The sequence below is a fragment of the Sinocyclocheilus rhinocerous genome, unplaced genomic scaffold, assembly GCF_001515625.1.
Source record: "Sinocyclocheilus rhinocerous isolate Xijiao unplaced genomic scaffold, SAMN03320098_v1.1 scaffold352, whole genome shotgun sequence".
Lineage (NCBI taxonomy): Eukaryota > Metazoa > Chordata > Actinopteri > Cypriniformes > Cyprinidae > Sinocyclocheilus > Sinocyclocheilus rhinocerous.
Window position 1 is genome coordinate 943,192 of NW_015642448.1, and position 23,844 is coordinate 967,035.

Here is a 23,844-nt window from a genome sequence, read left to right on the forward strand (position 1 = left end):
TAGATTAGCGAGCAAGGTCCTGGCAGATCACTAGGTCCGGTCCTCACGGATGAAGAAAAAAAAAAAGCTCATAGGAATAGATAGGCGGAATCGAAATTTTAATTTAACAACAAGTATCCGATTCCTGACTTTAAGATTTTCGATTCCCAACCCTAGACATACCCGCCAAGTAGGGCTGGAAAATAATTCAATATCAATATGTATCGCGATATAATTTTTTTCAATAACGGTGATATGATTCGTCCAGCCCTACCGCCAAGACAGTATTTTGACATTATTTTTGTGGGTTTGTTTTCAATTCGCGGTTCGCGCGGACCATCAGTCAGCGATTCGACTCTCTGGTGCGTGCTTTGAGTGTGTTTGTTGGAAAATATTAATGTTGTAAAATTGAGGTTATTGTCAGAACTTTACAACTTTGTTCTTGTGATGCTGTCTTTATTTTCAAAAGCTGTTCTTTTAATATAAATTTACATTTGATTTGTTTGTAGAAACGGGCGACTTCCTTGCTCTGGACTTGGGAGGAACAAATTTTCGAGTTCTGCTTGTCAGAGTGTCTAGTAATGGAAAACAAAAGGTGGAGATGGAAAACCAGATCTACGCCATTCCAGAGAACATCATGAGGGGCAGTGGGACAGAGGTGAGGAGTGAGTGAGTGTGTGTGTGTGTGCGCGCGCAAACCTGTTTGTGTGTTTTTGTGCCTTTCTTGCTGTAGATCTCATTCATTAAACATGGTATGCGCATATATATATATGTATATATACTGTATATGCGCATACCATATGTAAAAACCAGCAGAAAGCTTAGGTGTTTTATATTTAAAGGGATAGTTCACCCAAAAATGAAAATTCTGTCTTCATATACTCACCCTGGGGTTGTTCCAAACCTGTATGGCTGACTTTGCTTTGTGGAACATAGAAGATATTGAGAAGTATTTTTTTTTTGTTGTCTTTTTTAGTTATGCATTATAAATAACTTTGTCTTGTAGCCTGGATTCATCATTGTCAAGTTTAAAGCGCAATCAAGTATTTAATAGTAGATACATGTACAATGTGTGCTTTCTTAATTGCAAATTGCAATGTTGACTGTATGAACATTCTCCAGTTGTTTAATCTGAGAGTGAAGATATAGAAATTTAATTTATTGAAGGGGTCATATGATGCTGCTAAAAAGAACATTGTTTTGTGTATTTGGTGTAATGAAATGTGTTTATGCGGTTTAAGGTTCAAAAAACACATTATTTTCCACATACTGTACATTATTATTTCTCCTCTTCATATTTCATTTTCATTACAGTATAAGATATATTGAATGCTTTTGCTCTCACTTGCAGCGCAGAACACCATCTGTCTGCATAAAATTACCAACTTAGACAAAGCCCAAATGAATGAACACATTGTGCGTCATGTTGCCATTTTAATGCACATTATTTTTTCTACACTTGTTCACTGTTTAAAACAGCTTTAACACTTGAGCACATTCCATATGGTTAAATCCTAGATGTATAAAACAGATGTGTTTATTTCGTTTTATATCTTCATATTCAAGTCTGTTTCATTTCTATCATGAGACATAAATATGCTAAAGTTACGCAAAGAATATCTTATTTCCCTGATAAATGGCGGTCATTTATCTATTATTCATTTAGCAAACAATATAAACCAATTTGAGATGCTACAATAAACTCTTAAATAAATATAAGTAATAACTAAATAAACGGACTGTCGTGCATAAAAGTGTGTCTTGGGTGGCTGGGAACTGAAACATGCCTGGTTTAAAACCAAACCAATGTTTTCTCACATACTTCATCCGTACTCTCTGTGCTAGTCTGGCAGTGAACATGTCCTTTAGCCTCCGCAATGAAGACTGTCTGGACTTCAATCATTGCAATTCGACCACAAGACTCTTTATAAGTGTGCATGACCTGGAGGTGGAAGGTACAGTTGGAACCCAGCTGGCAGAAGATGATGAGTTGCACCTGGTTCCTCACAGCCTATGGCATTATGGCTTTATAATTTCAACGTGTAATGCCTAATGAGAGGAGAATGCATCTCATGTTGATTGACAGTCCCCTTTGGATTTTCACATGGACTCTTTTCACATTCAAGAGCTTCTCTAATGCTTGTTTCCATTTTAGTTTAACCTGAAGAGCTGTAAAACAGTCATACCTGATGTAATCTGTGCTTAGGATTCTGTAGCCTCTGAAATGTTTCATACTTGTGAGATGAAAATAACACCTTTGACCAACTTGCACATGATATTTTTGGTTCTTCTGATCTACCTAAGTAGACCATATACTTTTTGGCATGAGACACTTTTGAATGTAATGAATCCTTAATCTAAGTTAAGAAATGTATTTAAATCAGTCTTAAAATTAATCATGTCATTTTTTTTTTTTGTTCTTTTCTTTTCCAGCTCTTCGATCACATAGCTGAATGCTTGGCCAATTTCCTTGAAAAATTGGGCATCAAAGACAAGAAGCTGCCTCTTGGCTTTACCTTTTCATTTCCTTGCCAGCAGACCAAACTAGATGAGGTGAGATGAGAAGGATTAAAGGGAAACAAACACTAAACTTAGCAGCTCTTCTGTCAGAATGTCATGTTTCCATGGTTGCCCTTATTTCTCTACAGAGTTTTCTGGTGTCTTGGACCAAAGGTTTTAAGGCGAGTGGAGTGGAGGGGAGAGATGTTGTGGGCCTGTTGAGAAAAGCCATCAAGAAGAGAGGGGTGAGTGTAATGAGTCAGTGTGTTATGCTTTTATATTCACAAGCTACTGGTTTTAGTCTTTCTAGTATAGTGAAATGACTAAGGCAAAAGCTTCTTTATATATGTATGTATATATTAAAGGGGTTATATGATGTTGCTAAAAAGAACAGTATTTGGTGTATTTGGTGTAATGAAATGTGTTTATGCGGTTTAAAGTAAAAAAAACACATTATTTTCCACATACTGTACATTATTGTTTCTCCTCTATGCCCCGCCTTTTTGAAACGCGTCGATTTTTACAAAGCTCATCGGTCTGAAAAGCGAGGTGTGCTCTGATTGGCCAGCTATCTAATGCGTTGTGATTGGCCGATTGGCGGGGTTGCCCAGCGGATCCGACGAATGAGCGGCAACCACATGTGACGGACCCCGGGCTGGATTCCGCTTCGTCCACGGTGAAAGTTGATGTATTCCTTCAGCGACCAGCACAGATCAGCTCTAGGCATGACGAAGCGGATATCGTCCTCTTTTGGAAGACCAAACAAAGTAGTTTCGCTTTCACAACGAAGCACACAGCGTCTTCACGACATGGCTGCAGCGTCAACAATACTACAGTGAGACTAAAAGTTACGCCTTCTTTCTTTGCGTGAACATTTGGGCGGCGTTATGCAAATCTTCCCACATAGTGAGGTAGATATGTGGGGGCGTGTTAGAACGAGCCGTTTTAGGTAGGCGTGGCTGACTCTTAACTTTTATAAAGAATATCTCTTTGGATTTGAGACTTTAGTCTTTGCAACTTTACAGATCTTCTTTATGCACCAAGAGCTTGTAACACTCCAAAGAGAAAGGAAAAATTGAAATCGCATCATATGACCCCTTTAAACTTGAATCCACTGATAGATGCAAATACTCAGTGGTAGTATTTACACTACTGTTCAAAAGTTTGGTGTCAGTGAGATTAGTTTTTTTTTTCTGAAACCAAGTATTGCTTGTTTTAATACCAGGTGTAAGCAGGGCCAATAATGGAGTGAGCATGTACAAACTTTCCAGAAGAAAATAATTATTAGATTATTCAGAATTGAAGCATGTGAATTTCCTTTTTGGAATAAAGGCTAGAAAATGTACATTAATCAGTGATGTCTGGTGTGAATTCACCACTTGGTCCTCACGTAAAGTTAATAAATGCATGGGAATTCTTACGTGTGAATCATGGAGGGTGTTGTCGTTTTGTGAGTTTCTTAAGATATTTCTGAGAACAAGGACTTGATGTTGTGTGTCACAGTGGAAAAAGTTGTCTGTTAGCAATTCCATTCATCTCAATGCCACTTACTTGGCAGATGCAGGAAGCAAACTATTTGAATTCTGCTCTTTGACTGCATAAAGACTTTTTTGAGCCAACATTCATGTGATTAATTATGCTATAGCCACAGGAAAATGATTTCATGACAAAAACTGATGGTAATGGTACCAACAAGAACATGCAAAATTTGAATGAATTCAATAGAGAAATAATTAAATTGAATTAATACAAACAATAATGTTATTTTTATAAATAAATAATACAAATCAAATTAATAATTATTAAAATATATAATAAATATTATTTTTTTTATTACCTCCATAAGGTGAACTTTACAGAATCTACCATTAGGGGTAAACAGGGCCATGCTAACCAGCCAACATTCAAGTCCATTTTGTTTTTAGCATCACCCTTTAACCCATTAAAATCGCTGCAACATAGTTTCACATGCCTCTAGGGCTGCCCCCAACTAAAGATTTTTCTAGTTGACTAGTAGTCAACTAATCGCACGTTTATATTAATTTAATTACATAAATATATACTGACAGTGGGGAACTAAACTATAATGAGCCTTTAATATACAGCCTATTCCGTGCTCAAGCACACACATAAAGCTTGCCAAAAGTAATGACTGTGTTGGGAAATACAGCAAGGAGATATTTTAATCATGTATTAATAAATGAGTGTTTTCTGGTGTCAGTGTCGGCTGCAAAGATGAAGCTGACGATGCTGACTCATCATCTCCGCAGTACAGTGGATGTACCTTTAGAGAAAAATCGACCTTTCATACGGATTACATAATGAGAGAGTATTTGTTTTCGATTTGAATTTGTTCTTTTAAAAAGTAGACGTTTCAAGCTTTCTATATATATTTCTCATGTCTGTCAGGCATAGAGTATTATGTTGAGTTTTGGTAAATTTTTTTGACACGTGTCAGTTCACAGAGACCGAGACGTCAGAAAGTGCGTCCTTTTTTCTTCTTCTTATTTTTACAAAAGCACAACGTCTTGTTGTAACATTTAGTCGACTATTAGGGGCACAGCCCTACATGCCTCATTAGTTTATTTGACCTTTCGTAAGTGTTTCAGCTTGGTTCAAAATAGCAAACAAGTACCAGCATTCTCTTTTTTTATCTCTACAGGACTTTGACATTGACATTGTGGCTGTGATCAATGACACCGTTGGCACCATGATGACCTGCGGTTATGACGACCATCACTGTGAGATCGGCCTCATTGTTGGTGAGTCACTGTCTTACATTTGCACTCATATGCTAGCTGAGATCAGTGGGGAATATCAGCCAGGGTGGCAGTGATATTGTCAGACGTGCTTGCTGTGAATGAAAGGTGCTTTATTCAAACATAGACCTTTTGTTCAGTCATTTGTTTTGGTTAATGGTTGTGGGAATATTAGAGCACACATTTCAGGCTTTTTATTGCCGCTTCAGGCCTATTATTATGGCCTAACAAAATGATTTTGGCGGCGTCTTCACAATGCTAATTCTCACACTCCTCTAAATGAACTAATTGTTTTGATTCATGCTCCCCAATAGTGTGTCAAATACGTGTAATTATAGAGGCTAGAGCAGATGTCCCTGAGTCTTTCACACAACTTGATTTGCCGTGCACAGTCTCAGTTATTACACTCTCTAATTTGTACATGATTTTAACACTTTCTCACATTAGATGACAAATACAGAAGGCAAAATTTATAGTTGTACGTGGAAATACAGCCAAAGTTCTTTTAGAGCAAACACAGCTGGTGTGAAGCTTCTTTTTTTTGTTGATAGAAATTAATTATAATACCTTCTATTTCAAATAAATTCTGTTATTTTGAACTTTCTGTTCATTAAATAATCAAACGGTGTCATGATTCTCACAATAAATAGATAAATTAATTAATTCATGAATTAATAAAGTAGGCTGCAACTGTTTTCAACATTGATAATAAGAAGAATTGTTTCACCAGATCAGCTGAAATTCAGCTTTGCAATCATAGAAATAAATTACATTTAAAATGTATTAAAAATAGAAAACAGTAAAAATATTTCAAATACTGCACATTTTCTTTTATAAGAAAAGAAAAAAATATTCAAATATAGGGGTGTAACGATAAGCATATTTTCAGTACGAGTCTTTCAGTTTGGTTCGCATGTGTACCGAACAAATACATCATTGTTTTAACCACTGCACGAGCGGAACTTTGTTGGAAACATCCAGTTTTATATATTGTTACTTTTGATAAGAAACAAAGTCTCATCTCTCGCGCTCTTTGATGTGGTGCGACAGATCGCTGTATAAACGCCTCAGTTCAAATGGCAGCGCGATCATCTCTTCCTCTTTACTACTAGTTTTAACACGAAATAAACATGAATGAACATCTTTTGTAATTGTTCAATCAGTCTTTCCATCGTGGAAAGACATCAATAAAACAGCTCGTAAACAAAATGTCACGTAGCATTTCATTTAAAGCTCGTTAGTTCGCTATAAATGAAGTCTAGAGAAGAGCATTTTGTGAAATATTAGACTATATACTCATTATATTTTACTTTGCCTGTTAGTGATGACTTAATTATTTAATGTTTAAATAAATCTGTTATGAAACAAGTTATGACAGCCACTGCATATATTTCAACAACATATAGAAATGTTATAATTTAGAAGTTAATTTAAAAATTAACTTTTGCATTGTGCAGTTTACATGTTTGCATACAATTTTTTTTTCAAAGTTGAGTACACTGTAAAAAATAAACTGTTGAGAATACTTAAAAAAAGTAAGGCAACTTGATGCAGTAAGATTTTGAGTTGTCTCAATTATTTTATAGTTCTTCTAAGTAACAGTACTGCGTTCAGCCAACCTAAATTTCTTTGTTCCTGCAATGATGATTGTCTTATTTTGCCAATAAAGTTATTGTTGTCACAGCAACTGAAACAACAAGTACTGTTGTTGAGTAAATTTATTATTTTCTGTTTCCTGGATGAAAAAAAAGAATGTGTAAATAGTCACCACATTACCATTTTTATGTCTATTTACGCATGACAAATTAGGATTTGTTTCTTTATCAGTTTATGTCATTAAAATGATAATGATGGTATCAAGAACATAATGAAATGTTATAAACCACAATGGACAACATTGTCTTTGTTTATAAAGCATCCTACAAGACAAAGATATCCAGAATATAGATTTAAGTGGTTGATCATATTCTAGGCCTCAATAATTGACACACAAACCTCAAGAACGGTGGCAATCAACAAATGTAAAAAAAAAAGATGAGCTCTTTAAATCACTGCACAACAAACAACTAACAATAATGACAAAACAACAACGAAAAAGTTTAAATGAAACCAGAAAACAGCAAAACAATAACCCTATAACAGTATCTGCATAATTTATTCATGCTGCAATGCATGCTGGGAACTCACAAAGCCTTAACTTTTCAGCAATATAAAATTCGTTGTTCAGACAAGTCTGTTTGACTAGTTGGGACAACATTTGGGGTCTGACAAAGGTTTTTATGTTCAATTCTGTTGGTCTAACAAGGATTTTTATGTAGTTTCAAGAAAACAGCATTTTTTTGTATTTGAGACTCAAAAGGTTTCGTAAGCTGGAAAATATGCAGTTGCATTTTTTTTTTTTTTTACAGTGTATTGATTATTATATTTAAAAATAAATTAAAAGTAATTAAATTTGAGGTTGGTTCTTTGTTAATTGTAACCTTATAGTAATGTAAAAGGAATAAAAATCTACCTCAGCTTCTGCTTTAAACTATAGGGAGCCCTAAGAAAATTTTAAATTATAATTGAATTATTTAAAGCGCAATTTGTTCAGTAATCCACTGTTTAATAAAAAATGCAATTTTATGTTTAGTTTTTCCCCGTGCTGTACCAAAACCATAACGAACCGTGATGTATAAACCGAGGAACGTACCGAACCGTTATGTTTGTGTACCGTTAACACCCCTATTAAAATGTTTTAAATAACAGTTTTAATGCCAAATTTAAGTGTATAATGTGTAAGTGAAATGTTTATTAAATTTATATTTAATAAATAATAGGAACTTAACATAACAAGAAGTCTGTACTTAATCATGATTACTATCATGCAAATGGAGAAAATCCTATATAGCTGGAGGTAGCTGGTTTGTTTTGAATCATAAGTTTTGAGAGACTACAGTAGGCTTTAGTAGCTGGGTTAATAAAACAAGCTTACCCAAAGCTTACCCTGTCATTTCCCACTGAGACAGACCACTGTTGAGTGTACAATTGAAATATAATTCAACATCGTGAAGATATAATGAAGTCAATCCCCCTGCCTGCACCTTTGAACACTATTTAAGATTTGCATGAATCTGTTGAGTATGTGCTTTTCATAGTGCTTAGAAAACCAACAGGCTGTAGTTTTAAAGAGGAATTGCATTGTAGAATATTTGCATTTGCATTCAATCATTGCATTCAAACTGCATTGTAGAGAAAGCAATAAAAATATACCTCCCTGACATTACATGGCTTTAAGACAGGAGTCGTCTACATCGTCAACCAGTATTATATTCTTAAATATCATTCATGTTTTAGACAGATAAAGCAATAATGTTTCACAATCACAAGTCATGAATTGGCTGCACTGCTCAAGCCTTTGTAAGAGTAATAGAAAAAAAGGCATGTTGCATCTGCAGTCTTAGGTTCAGAACAGACCCACCCAACATCCATCATACCTTTGGCATTTTCTTGAACTTCCCAGTTTGTTATCTGCTTTAGTAGTAGTTCAAATACGCAAAGCAAAGACAACCGATAGCAGTCATTTTTATCATGGGACGTGATGATGGATTTGTACCACTTCACTTGGCTAGACATTTCAGTTACTCTGGTTTCTTCCCATTGGATAAGAGACTATCAGATGATATTTGTTTGAAGTAAAGTTCAGTGAAAATATCATATAGAAAGCACAGATTACAGATATGTTATCCTTTAAAAATACAGTTAAAGGAAATTTAACTCTAAAAAGAAAATAGTCACTATTTACTCTCCCTCATGTTGTTTCTTGCTGGCTTTAGTATCTACTTTGCCATTTCTTAACGTGATCCTAATCTTTAAAAAGCTCTCTGGCCTCAACATGCATCGTGGCTTTGTCATTGCAGGACAGATTTAGCATGTTGACAGGCTTCATACATAATCATTCATACATAATAAAATGGAACACTCCCCTTTCTTTTGTTGCTCATGTGCGTTGGCTGCTGCAGAGACTTGAGTATACTTAATTTATAATAAGTCACAAAGAGCTCCTTTACCACCAAAGATTTGACATTGCACTGTAGAGATATCAGAGCTCCTGCATGAATATTTTATATAGTAACACAAGCCTGTATATCAGATTTCTTAATGCTACATCAAAACAGAAAATGAATTTGGACAAATCTCAGGAAAGGAGGAGGTATTGATTCCCACAGTCATGGAGAATTTTACCATTTTGAATTTCCAAGCCTCTTGAGAAATGTAATGCTGTGTTGAAAAGTTCTGAAACTGTGTATACTATAGTGTGATGAGTGGGGGCGGGGCCGAGAGCCATGGGAACGGAGCGAGGCCAGTGGAGTAATTGATAGGAGCTGGTGGATGGTGATGAAGGTCGTATGTGTGTGAACATGGAGTGGGGTGCGTTCGGCGACGACGGCGCCCTGGATGACATCCGCACTGAATTCGACCGGGAGATTGACGCTGGGTCCCTGAACCCCGGCAAACAGCTGTGAGTGACAGTCCTGCACCTGACAGTTAGTGCCACTCCCGACAGTTCTTTTGTTGACACAAAAAGCCATTGAAGCCCTTTTCCCTAGAGGCCAGCTGTGTCAGCCGGTTGTTCTACTAGGCAATTACAGAAGAAGGTACAAGGTTGTCACCATGGTGACACCAAGTACACAGGCATTCTTGCGTATGTGTTCATTCCAAGAAGGCAAGTGCGAACAATTTTAGGAAGACCATATGTTCCTGCTGCGATAGCTAGAAACAGTCATGAAATAAACTCTTGCGCCATCATTAAAGGGATAGTTCACCCAAAAATTTAAATTTGATGTTTATCTGCAAGTCTGCGATCTGCCGTAAAGCAAGAAGAAGAAGAAGAAGAAGAAGACGCGTCACGCGCCGGCTGTTGAGAATGCGCTCAGGACAGTTCGGACATTGCGGTGAATCAGAGGTAAAAAACGATATAAATACTGTTCAGTTTCTTGCACAGACCGATCGTTTAGTGTCTTTACACATCAATGTATCGTCACGAGCCGCAGGGTTTAATATGGTTTTGTTTGTGTATGTTTTTTTGACTCTCAAAGCCGTGATTTCCATTCACTTCCATTATATGACTGACAGACTGCAACGGTTTGAGTTAAAAATCTTCGTTTGTGTTCTACTGAAGAAACAAAGTCACCTACATCTTGGATGCCCCGGGGGTAAGCAGATAAACATCACATTTTCATTTTTGGGTGAACTATCCCTTTAACTGTGCATTAGCCTGCTTTTCTGATCAGAACTCATGGGTCTCGAGTTTTAAAGCTGCAGTTCCTGACCCTAGTCATATTGACTCCACAGGCGCTTTCATTTTGTGGGTAAGAAGCAGCACTTTGAAAGCTTTAAAAATGCAGAAGTGTAATCAAATACTATGATGCCCTGAGTGCTTGTTGCTGAGCTTTCTAAATGCCCTCAGTGGTGGAGTATGGCAATTGATTGCCTTATTGGATTTGCACATGCACATGCACAAACCAATAATTCAGGACTGATAAAGTAGCTTTGAAACCTCTTGCTTTTCCCCCAGAGATCCTGGTTTCAAAAGATCAATGGGAATATGCTGTTTCTTTACAGTTGCAAGTCAGTGTTATTGTTCTCTCGCATACCCTGCTCCCTGAGACGATGAATGTTTAGACTGTGTCCAGATCGAGTACTGTAAACATTTTCCTTTTCCCATAAATAAGAACTCTAACAGCAATGTGAAAAGAGACAGAAGTGGTTTTCATTTTTGTTGTATAGTAAGGCACGATATGGACTCATCAGTTATTTACTGTACCTTTATCCAGTTTATTTATACCAGTATATAATGGACCAGGGTCAAGGTCCCCCCCCCCCTTCATTTTCCTTCATAACTGACAGGCTTCTGCAAATCTACCTACTTTCTTGTGCAAGTATCGTTTTATAATACCATTTAAAAGTTTGTGGTTGGTAATATCTTTTAAAAATGTTTTTGAAAGAAGTCTCTTATGCTCATCAAGGTTGCATATATTATTCTGCTATTCAAAAATTCAGTAATTTATATTTTGAAATATTAATTTAATAATTTTAAAATGTAATTTATTCCTGTGATGCAAGGCTGAATTTTCTAAGAAGAAATGTTCATTGCATGTTCTAAAGCTTTAAAATCCAATTTTTATTTCATATTTTTGTCACACTTGCTGCCAGCCTTATAGCCGAGATAAAATCTTGTTGCGAGTGACCCCAGTCTCCTCTATATTAATTACTTTCAAGGACATGTCTCCAGATAATAATCATCATTTGTGTGAACATACCACCTCCTCCTTTTTTTCACAAATATTTCCCACACCCCTGATTACAGGGATAGTCCCCTGAAGAAACCTGGGCTTAAGTATCTCACTCAAGTGAAAAATGATGATTGGGGATCTCTCCAGTTCACGGGTTGCCCCAGCGTGGGATCAATAACCTCTAGGCGACCGTTGCCCCATACGTCACACTGCATCATGACATACATGTTCATCATGTTCATCGACCTGACTCTACGTGCTGCATTTTTTGTTTTTGTGCAGGTTTGAGAAGATGATTAGTGGGATGTACATAGGGGAGCTGGTCAGACTCATTCTGGTGAAGATGGCCAAAGATGGTCTGCTGTTCCAGGGACACACCACTCCAGATCTGCTCACCACTGGCCACTTCCAGACTTCCTTTGTCTCTGCCATGGAAAATAAAAAGTCAGTACCTTTTTGTGCTTGTGTGTTTCTTGCCATACTAAAATGGCAGCAGAAGTAAGCTAAATCTGATCAAGTTAATGAATAAAATAGCTAAAACCTGTTTTTAAAGGAATAGGTCACCCACAAATTTAAATTTGATTTGGAGAAATGTATCATTCCATCACTTGGTCACCAATGCAGTGAATGGGTGCCGTCAGAATGAGAGTCCAAACAGCTGATAAAAACATCACAATAATCCACAAGTAATCCACACCACTCCAGTCCATGTTAAACATGTTTAATTAATTGCATACTTTGAGTCAACTTTGACTTTTCTGGTATACCATGGTGCTAAAGTGGCACAAATATGAAAATCCATGTTATACCCTTGTAGCATTTCAAAAACATAACCTAAAAAAATGCTTTACCTAAATGCTTTATTATTATTTTTTATTATTATTTTGTGCAATAAACACTTTGAAGTGTAAGGTTAGGGTTTAGCATTAATGTTGAACTAAGTTTTAAAAACAGAAAAAAAATTGTTAGTGACAGTTCTTTGGAAACTTCCCCAGAACTCCGTAATACTGAGTTAGTACTGTAACTTTCAGTGCCTTAAAATGGCGATCAAGCCCGCTTGAATTTCTGCCTCATTAAATGGAGACCTCATCATGATGACCGATAGCTGGAAGTCAGTGCAGACCTGTTTCACTTCATCAATTAACTACCCCATATTTAGTTCTTTCTCCAGCAAACCGAGCAGTTGAGACATACGTGGGAGAACACCTGTGGTCTCGACAGAAATGACATGCTTCTCAAAAATACTGGCATGGGCTTATCGTAATGTCAGACCCGCTGTTGGTTCACAGACTGAGCACATTTGTGCTATGAAACAGAGTTCAACTTTTCTTGTGGGTTTAACATTATGAAACTTGTTCAGATCTCAGACTTTTTGGAGTTGGAAGTCAGCACATCTGTGTGTTAATTGAAATCCCAAACTATATTTTATTTATTTTTATTTACCTTTATTTAACCAGGAAATTAAAATCTCTTGAGATTTAAAATCTCATTTACAAGAGGTCCTGGCCAAGATAGGCAGCACGTTTAGTTACACATAAAACAAAATACATTCGTTTACATACACAGAAACATACACAAATCACTCAGAACATTTACAATCAGGTGACTACAAATAGATCCTTTAAAATACATTTAAAATAATTTAGTGATACCAACTCTTTTAAGCATAACTTATCTTGTAGTTGATTCCAATCAAATGGAGCAGCATAACTAAATGCCCGTTGACCCATATTAGTACGAACTTTAGGGATGCTTAAAAGATAGTTTTGTGAGCAAAGTCCATAATTCTTTACACCTTCTTGTAAGATATTTTGCTGTAAATACGAAGGAAGTAAACCTAAAATGATTTTATATATAAATAAGTACCAATGCCTGCTGTGGATGTACTATGTTTTTCCCTAAAACCGGATTGGAACTCTGATATGGCATTTTTAGAAGATAGAAATTCTTTTAATTGATCATTCACAAGCGATTCCAAAACCTTTGATAAAATAGACAATTTCGAAATATAGGCCTATAATTATTCAATACAGTTGGATCACCCCCTTTAAATAATGGCGGAACATAAGCAGTTTTCCAGATAGAAGGAATTTCATTTGTAGCTAAAGAAAGATTAAAAAGATAGGTTAGTGGTGGCGCAATAAAATCAGCTGCCAGCTTTAAGAAATGTGGATCCAACTTATCTGGACCAGCTTGTTTCCTACTATCTAAAGATTTAAGTGCCTTATTAACCTCTGAAACTGTTACTGGATTAAAATCAAATAATTGGTCTACCTTAAAATGATTTACACTAGAGTAAACAGGTGAGGAATTATCACAGGCCAAATTATTTGACCGATGAAGTGTACCAGTGGCCACAAAATGTTCATTTAAACAATCTACTATTTTAAATTTATCCACAATTTTACATGAATCCTTAAATAATACATGACGGAAAATCTGAATTTGATTCTAATGAGATTTTAAATATTTTTCCAAAAAGTTTTCGAATTATTTAGATTATTAGAAGTTTCTAAAAGAAAGTAGTCAACCTTAGCTTTTCTAATCGCAGCAGTAGACACATTACGCAACTGTCTGAAAATCAACCAATCTTCCTTTAGATTAGTACTTCTGGCTTTAGACCAAGCCAAATTACGTTCTCAAAGTAAATTTGACAGTTTGTGGGTAAACCATACATTATGTCTGCCTTTTAACTAAACTTTCTAAAAGGAGCATGCTTATTTATAAAATAGGTAAAACTTTCATAAAAATAACTCCATGCAATTTCAACTTCTGGAATAAGATTAATTTTTCCCCAATCAAAACGATATAAGTCATGTAACAAACCTTATCAAGTGCACAGAATTTAAGCAACTAAATAAAAAAAAAAATAGTGGAGCACCACTCGTTATGTTTTCTAGCGTGCCCTTTTTCGAACAATTATCAACTGAGCATGTAGAACTTACTTGGAATTGTTCTATTAAACCTCTATAAACCTCCACTGCAGCTCGTCATAAAGAAGAAAATAAATAATACAAAAAGGAATGATGCCATTTTTTTTTTACTTATTCCTGATCTTAACCCAATATACAGTCTGTTGATGAAAAATGTCCGGTATAATCCCAGAAAACTCTCCCGAAGCAGTTTCAAATGCTGATGATATAATTGTATCTCATGAAATTTCCAGGTTTGAAGACTTTTGAAACGATACTGCAAGATGGATAAACCAAATTTTAAAAACCACCCTGAACAGTATCATCATATCTTATTTAGCGTAGAGAAAATAGCTAAACATTTATCCAGTAAGGTGCGGTACTCATCAAGGCCAAACGATCTCACATCATGGATCTGAATTAGGGAAACTCTCCAGAAGATCCAAAGCCCGTCTTTGTAATCCCTTAAGGTGCGATACTCTACAAGGTCAAAAGAGATCACATCATAGATCCAGTTGAGAAAGATCCGCTTCAGAAAGTCCAGAATCTGACAAGGTCCCTTGTTCAATTTCTAAAACCTTTAGAATTATTCTTTTATATCTAAAAGTAGAGTCTTAAAATTTATAAGCAAACGAAAACAATACAAAATTAGACAACCACATGCTCAACAAACACAACAAAAAGACATGCCGCCATCTTGGAATGTACCACATGCTTTCATTATCTACAATATTTGTTAATTGTAGATAATGAAAATATAATTAAATCAGATGCTGAAGTAATAATGTTAGCTTGCATGCACGATCTTGGCATATCACATCACTCAAAAAAACTGTGTTTTTAATTTTTGTTACCAAGGACAATATATATATGTCTATGTATATCTACTTTAGGATCCAAAATTCTGACGACAAGTGGAAATATTTTTTACTTATTACAGATAAGATCAGCATAATGATTTGATTGGAGATTTCAATGTTATTTGTTGCCCTTTTTATTTAACAAGAATAGTACACAGAAACACACATCACAAGGTTTTTCTATAAAACCTAATGACTGATTTCATTCTTGTATGATTAGATCTGAGAATATCAGACTTTTGGATCCGTTCAAAAAAGGGTCGGTAAGAATTTTTTGGATTGGTTTTTGAAAGTTTCTTATGCTCACCAAGGATGCATTTATTTGATCACTAATACAATAAAAACAGTAATATAGTGAAATATTAATGCAATTTAAAATAAATCATTTCTATCTTAATATATGTATATCTGTAATGACAAAACTGAATCTTCAGCCATTAGAAATCATTCAGAAAGAATTCTAAAATGCTGATTTGGTGACAAGGAAATTAATGTTGAAAACGGTTGTGTTGCTTAATAATTTTGTGGAAACCGTGATAAATTTTTCAGGATCCTTTGATGAACAATGTTCAAAATAACATTTATTTGAAATAGAAAATTGAGTCTTTAATGTCACATTTGATCAATTTAATGCATCCTCATTGAATAAAAGTTTTTAATTCTTTTAATAAAAATTGTATTGAACCCAAACTTTGGAATGATAATGTCCAAAAAAAAAAAAAAATGTCCAAGAAACATTCAAAATATGAAAGTGAACTATTTTGCAACAGCTAAAGACAAGTGATGTTGTACAAGTATCTGCCCTTAAGGTGATATTCATGCAAACCTCCAAATTCATCAGAAATGACTTTCTCTTCTGCAGGAATAACGAGGGTCTGGTGAGTGCAGAGCAGGTGTTGAGAGGACTCGGACTGGACCCGTCCCCCGAAGACTGCGTGGCCACGCAGCGAGTGTGTCAGATTGTGTCTACGCGTGCGGCCCACCTCTGTGCTGCCACGCTAGCGGCTGTCCTACGGCAGATTCGAGATAACAAAGCCGCAGAGAGATTGCGCACCACTGTCGGCGTGGATGGATCAGTCTACAAAAACCACCCACAGTGAGTCCAGTGTCCAGTACCAATGTGTGCTTTTTATGGCACTAAATGATTACCATATTCACATACAATGGTATTTACATAGCACTCTAATGTACTTCAAAGAATACCATGGCATGGTGTGGTACCAATGTATCGCAGCTTGAGAAGTGACACCCTGTAAACGTATATTTGGTTGTTTTTTGTGCAGCTTCAGAAGTAATTCTTGAAACAAGATTTACACTAAAAAAATCTGTTTGACAATGCTAGAAAAATGTTTGTTTACAAATTGGCCAAGAATAATTACTGTGGCATAATTTTAGATGAGGACAGGTTCATTTCATAAACTTGCTGCCGAAAGCCCATCTCACCAATAAAAGATTCTTCCTGGATGTTGTCAGAGAGTTTGGCAAGGCCATAAACGCAGCAGGGAGTTGAATTGCTAGGGCTTTTAATAACCACCTGCTGAAACGCGGTTTCATGCATCGATTCCCTCTGATTCCTCAATGACTATGGAAATTGATGACTGAAAAATGGCTGAAAAATTAGCTAGGGATCATCTAATGGGTGCTACGCAACAATATCGATAGAAGAGAGTTTTGTTCCATTTGTCTTGTTATATTGGGTCAGCACTACATCTTAGATTTTCTGATCATGTACATGTATTTATATGGCTTGCAAACTTTTCGTGCTTGTCAATGTTTTAGACTTGTCATGGACTTGGTAATTTCAGTGGGTTAAAACTGACAAAAAATTAATGTTGTGCATGTTGTCATTTTTTCTGCATAATGCATATTTATTTATATTTATATAATTGAAATAAAATATATGTATGTATGTGTATTTTATATAAATATGTGCATACACACATGCATACATATATACAACATTTGTAAATTATAAATGGTAAAATTATAATTTACATATAAAATGTATAATAAGTATAAATATTATATAATAATATTTAAGAAATATTTAGTACATGTAAAAATTATACTTTTAAAAGATAAATTGCAGAATTGTACTCTACTTATAAAATGATGTATTTAATATTGCATGTATTTTGTTTTTAAGCCCTGCCGTGAGACTTCAACAGCATTAAGTTTTCGGAGATGTTTATTTAATAATACTTTCAATAATAACTTTACCTCGGTGCTGTACAGACTACTTATTTGCATGGCTTATGTTTTATGAAATTAAAGCTAACTGCAAGCATCAACTTTAATTAGTTGGTCTATTTTAATTCAGCATGACTTGGATTCACAGCTTTCCTCACCCGGGGTGCTAACTCATGCATTCGTAGAAACACATCACGTTCTGAAAATTTCCTGAAGGTGTGGATGGCACTCTCAGAGACGAGTGTACTTCTCTCTCTCAAGATGCGCCTGTGTTGATTGGCTGTGTACAAGTGCCACCTCAAGCCAGTCATGTGCACAGACATCATTGAGTGAGCTTCATTTAGGTTGTAACACGTTTCTGTGGCACCTGTATCTAGAGGCAAATATTCTTTTCTGATTTAAAAGCTCTGGGTTTGTTACGTTGTGAAACGTCAAAAATATGAATGACTTCACACACTGTATGTGAGGCATGAGCTGCAGGTAGATTTAGAGCAAAGTTGACAACTTTTCAAGTTTTGACAGCTTTCATTAAAGGGAAAGTCAACAATAACGAGACTGAAATGAAGAAATACTCTAAAGTTTTTACCCCCTATATGCAGATCTACAACAGACATTATGCTTAGTGTAAACATCTTCATTGATTGCAATGGAAGCAATCTAGTTTGTCACATTATCCTGCAGCATGTACTTCCATTGCATGTTAAGAGTTGCAGCTGAAATGGTTTTCCTTAAACAAATGAAACATTTTCTTCTTTTGCCTTTAATTTTTGAGCAAAATATAATCTTTTAGACTTTTTGTTTGCCCCAATATATCTTCATTCCAGTTTCATGTGCTTCTACTAATTTAAATGAGTTATTGAATTATATGATCTGAAAATAACTCTTCACAGTAAGGAAATTCATGTAATCCTGTTCAAAACCTTTTCAGTATAGTTTTAAAGGACTGATTATAGCTTTGTTTTTTTGTTATTTATTTTATTTTATAAAATATACATTTTATGTATTTTATTAAATTACATTGTTATAATTTATTACACTTTTTAAATAACATTTGATTTTATTTTATTTTAAATTAAAATTGTATTTATTAAATTGTATTATAATTTATTAGACTTTCAACATAACGTTTTATTTTATTTCATAAAAAGTTAATTTAATTGATTAAAATTCATTATTTTGTTTTTATGTAATGTAATGTAAGACCAAGGCTTACTTTTTCTACAAAAATGTAAAATGTCATTACCATCACACAAAATGCCACAAATCCACACCACCACACATTATTTCAGAAACCACTTGTAGTCTGATGAAGGCCATGATCAGAACTTCCAGGACATGATAAATGTTTAACGTTCATGCTATTTATTTTTTTGAATAGTTTAATATGTAATTTGCATAAGTGAAGAATCACCAAACTACAATTGCAAACATTGCATCACTGCCCACAGTAGTAATTCTCCGATTTTTAGATGAACCATTCAACCTCCTATTTTGTTATAAACTAACGTTGTTATTTTTTTTTCCTGTGCCCCACCTTTTCCTTCTCCTTTTGTGCATCATTCACCTTTTGCTTACTTGTTCTTTCTTTGCTTTTGGGCCCTTTTCTCTCTCACCCACACACTTGTTTGTTCTCTGGCTTTTTTCTGAAGGTTTGCCCGCCGACTGAATAAGATGGTGCGGTTATTGGTGCCTGACTGTGACGTGCGTTTCTTGCGCTCTGAGGATGGCAGCGGTAAGGGGGCTGCCATGGTTACAGCTGTGGCACACCGGTTGGCAAAGCAGCATGCAGAGCGTCAGCGTATCCTGAACACCCTGCGTCTCAGTCGGGATCAACTCCTGGAGGTGAAGAAAAGGATGGAGGAGGAGATGAACCGAGGCTTGGCTAAAAAAACACATGCCACGGCAACTGTCAAAATGCTGCCCACCTTTGTACGCTCCACACCGGATGGAACAGGTTAGAGTGAGAATCACAGAGTTTTCACTTATTTTAATTAACCCAAAATGAAAATTCTATCATCTTTTATTCACCCTCATGTTCCAAAACTACAGAGCCCCTAAAGGGACATGGTGTTGGAAAAAATACAGGGTGGGAGGAAAAGGTTTTTTTTTTTTATTTTCAAATCTTTTGCGAGAGAATGCAAAAGATTTAAAAAATATTTTTCCTCCCACCCCGTATTTTTCCCACCTCCATGTCACTTTATGGGCTCTGCACCATAATTGTGCTCCAAATGACTCATGCACTATATTCCTGAAGTCATATGTTATATGATATAGGTATACTGAATCATATAATATGATATAGCTAAGTATGAAGAACAGACCGGAAAGTACTGTAAACCGTTCAGGATTCAAAAACACCATCATAACATTTATTTATTTATTTAAATTATTTAAAGAAAATTAATATCTTTATTTTCTTTCTTTTGTTTTCTTTTTTCTTAAAGAACTAAACAATCTCTTTCTTAATTTTTTTTTTTTATTATTATTTTTTTAAATATTTGAATTCTGGACATGCATGTGGACTTTGTACAAGCTGTGGTGGATTTGATGCATCAGTTTTTTTTTTTTTTGTTCTCTTTGAAACCCATTGACAGTTGTTGCCACTATAAAATGTGGTATTAAAACAGCTGTGAAAATTAATGTTTGTGTGCTTCGTGGAAACTAATAACAGAAACAGCTTTGAAGATCAGATCACAAATGGGCATGTATTGCATGCAAAATAAAATGTAATTCCATCTTGCCAAAAAAATCAAGGAAGATCCGGAGGGAAAGTGTTTGAATATAAATTGCATTGCATAATACATCATATTTTGATTCAAGCATGCTTAGAATGACGTCAATTTCTGAGAATGTTTTCCATGCATAATTGTTTTTGTGGGTAGAGACAAATCGTATAAAACTGCGAGCAGATACCGTTTATGTATGCATGTATGTGTGTGTGTGTGTGTGTGTGTAATTAGATTTATATATACAGTACACATACATAAATACACATACTTGCTGTTTTGTGTGTGTTTGTCTCTACATATATATATATATGTATATATGTGTATGTGTATGTGTGTGTAGGATCTGAATGAAGATTTCTGAAGGATCAAGTGACATTGAAGATGCTGCTGAAATATAAGATTTGCCATCACAGGAATAAATTACATTTTAAAACAAATTTAAATGTTTTGTATTTTTATCCAATAAATGCAGACTTGAACAGACTTTTTCCAAAAACCTCTTGCCAACCCAAACCTTTCTGATGAGTCTGTTAGTGTACGCACTTAGTGATCTTAAATATGTCTTATTCATATTATATATTAAAAGTGTTTCTTTTCTTTTTTTTTTTTTTAATTCTAAAACTTTATTTGCACGTTTACATACAAATTCTGTTTTCATTGTGGTCTCAGACTTTTGAAACCCCTTGTTAGTGCGCTGATACAGCTAAAACGCAAGTGAGATGGAGAAACAAAAGAAGAATTGCGACTAATCTAAATAGGGCCAAAACTTTATTGACCAATATAGGGCAAAAAAAAAGATAAACTGTAGTATATGTAAAACCCTCACTGGTATGAGATACAAATCAATTACCACTCTGTATCTACTCCATACTACCTATGTAACTATATCGTTCCAAAACAGTCCAGAAAGTTGATTGGTGTGTGGGTGCGTGTCTGAACGAGAGAGTGTGTGTTGTAATGTGTGTGTGTGTGTGTGTGTATGAGATAAATTGTTACAGTCTCTGAATCTATTGTGAATTTTCTTCAGAGCGTGGCGACTTCTTGGCCCTGGATCTGGGCGGCACAAACTTCAGGGTGCTCTTGGTGCGCGTTCGAAGTGGGAAAAGACGGAGCGTGGAGATGCATAATAAGATCTACACCATCCCCCAAGACATTACCCAGGGCACCGGCGAGGAGGTATGCCCTCTAATCATACTCCACTTCATTAACACCCATTCAAGATGCAAATTGGGTACAGGGTGGATTCCTTTCATTTGCATGATGATTACGTTGCAGTGGAAAAATTGTTGATTTTATTTTTTTCTTAACTGAGCTTCCAAATTGAACTGAAAATGGCCCTAATATATGATGGTATTGTGCGTCTTGGATTACAGGATAAGCACACTAGACGTACTATGTGACCTCCTAAGTAAAGCTATCCCTGTTTTTGAATGTGAAGTGCACTTTATTTGAAAGTGGTCACCGCACAGCACTCGAGCGGTACAATCCAGCTTCCAGCTGCATACATAGTGGTGTATTGTAGGATGGAACTGCACATCCAGACACTTGTTGCAGCATAACCTGTTTTCTTGTACTTGTGGGGTTTCCAGTGATACTGCTGTTGAGCTCGTTTTGATAAGCACATATCCTAGATAATGCACTTTGTGCATGAATGATCCTTTATCTTCACCTTTGTGTGTGTGTGTGTGTGTATGTGTGTGTGTGTCTGTTTGTGCGTGAATGGTCCTCTGCAGTTATTTGATCACATAGTGCACTGTATTGCTGACTTCCTGGAGTATATGGGTATGAAGGGGGCATCGCTGCCTCTGGGTTTTACCTTCTCGTTTCCCTGCCATCAGACCCGACTGGACCAGGTAAGTCCACACATATTCACATAGACATCTCTGCTTATCTAAACGAGGACAAACTATAGACTTGTTTTGTTTTCAAATGTAGGTAAATAAGACTTTTTGGTGATTTTTAGCACTGTAAAGTGTGCTTCTACAAATAGGGTACAAAATGGGACTTAAACTCATAAAAAAATTTATTATATATTTTTTTTTAAATCAAAGGTTTAATTGAAATGCAACTATTTTTTCTTTTCAATGTTAAATTATGTGTCATATGTATCTATTTATCTGTCATTAATAATAATGATGATGTGTGTGTGTATGTGTGTGTATATATATATACATACACACAGTACTTTGTGTGTGTTTACAATAAAATAACAGGATTGAATGATGATTTATTATTTATTTCTTACTTTGAATTTTATATTAAGATTATTAACAAATTGTCAAATGTTGACATTTGTGTGATTGTAGTCAGAAAGATTGGATTGCAGAAAGTAATCAAGATCTCTGATGTGAGAAGCCAAAATCATTATTTTAAGGGTAGTTTCAAACAAACTAATTTTCATGCTAAGGTAATTTAATGTAATATAGTGGTTTATGTAATAATTTTCTCTCTAAAGAACATGGTGGGGTTCCTACCTATATTGCTTTAAAAAAAATTAATGGGACATCAATTTGTACCATATTATAGAAAGTGGCACAGATATTTACTCTTTTATAAATCATTTTTCCTTAAGATGATGTCCCTCAGGTTTAGCTAATGTCTGGGTTTTTTTTCTTCGTAATAATTTTCTCTCTAAAGAACATGGTGGGGTTCCTACCTATATTGCTTTAAAAAAAATTAATGGGACATCAATTTGTACCCTATTATAGAAAGTGGCACAGATATTTACTCTTTTATAAATCATTTTTCTTTAAGATGATGTCCCTCAGGTTTAGCTAATGTCTGGGTTTTTTTCTTCTGAAATTACAAACACAGAAGCAATGAAAGCAGTGAACCATTTATCTACAGTGTTGTCCTGTGTCCACTATATTCCCATCTGTCTTCCTCACAGGGTATCTTGATAAAGTGGACGAAGGGCTTCAAGGCCTCAGGGTGTGAGGGAGAGGATGTGGCCACGCTGCTGAAAGACGCCATCCATCGCAGTGAGGTCAGCACTACCACCCACTAAAGTGCTGCAAAAGCAATTTCTGCACTTATTAGCCACAATTACTCTTGTCTTTTATGGCAAGATGTAATTAGTAGATGTTCAGTCAGATGAATCGTGTCCTGAAAGGCAGTCATGGTTCATTTGCTTTGCCTTGCTGGTAATCCCTCTCTCTTTGTCTGTCTACTTTTGTTTTCTCAAAGGACTTTGATTTGGATGTGGTAGCTGTGGTGAATGACACCGTGGGCACAATGATGACATGTGGGTACGAGGACCCACAATGTGAAGTGGGGCTCATTGTCGGTGAGTGTGATTTCTTGGCCTCCGCGCATCTGATTAGTTTGTGTAGATGACTTTCATGGTTCATAAGATTTAGTGATTGTCTAGTTGCCTCAATATGTATTTAAATTCCTATGTCTTAATTTAAATATGCATGTCATTGCATTAGAGCACGGTTTACCAAATGGGGCTTCCTGAGGGAACTGCAGGGGTTGTGTTAGTTGATGAAAAGCAAATAATTAAATCAAATTTAAAATTAAAATAAATAAATGTGGCTGCACAATTAATTGAAATAGAACTGAAATTGCAGTTTAGCTTAGTGGGATAAGCAAATCAAACATTGCTATTTAATTAAAAAAAACTATTCTAACTAGTCTAT

At 35.5% G+C, this 23,844-nt stretch overlaps 1 protein-coding gene across 1 annotated transcript in view; it reads left to right on the forward strand.

The window, feature by feature from the left end:
- Positions 1–23,844, forward strand: part of hk2 (hexokinase 2) — a 43,636-nt gene that overhangs the window by 11,542 nt on the left and 8,250 nt on the right. Inside the window, exons 3-15 of the mRNA XM_016572799.1 lie at positions 489–637; positions 2,413–2,532; positions 2,628–2,723; positions 5,141–5,244; positions 8,410–8,449; positions 9,602–9,738; positions 11,795–11,956; positions 16,147–16,380; positions 19,124–19,428; positions 21,231–21,379; positions 21,937–22,056; positions 23,094–23,189; positions 23,390–23,489. Coding sequence (XP_016428285.1) covers positions 489–637; positions 2,413–2,532; positions 2,628–2,723; positions 5,141–5,244; positions 8,410–8,449; positions 9,602–9,738; positions 11,795–11,956; positions 16,147–16,380; positions 19,124–19,428; positions 21,231–21,379; positions 21,937–22,056; positions 23,094–23,189; positions 23,390–23,489 — 1,812 coding nt within the window. The remainder of the gene's footprint in view (positions 1–488; positions 638–2,412; positions 2,533–2,627; positions 2,724–5,140; positions 5,245–8,409; positions 8,450–9,601; positions 9,739–11,794; positions 11,957–16,146; positions 16,381–19,123; positions 19,429–21,230; positions 21,380–21,936; positions 22,057–23,093; positions 23,190–23,389; positions 23,490–23,844) is intronic.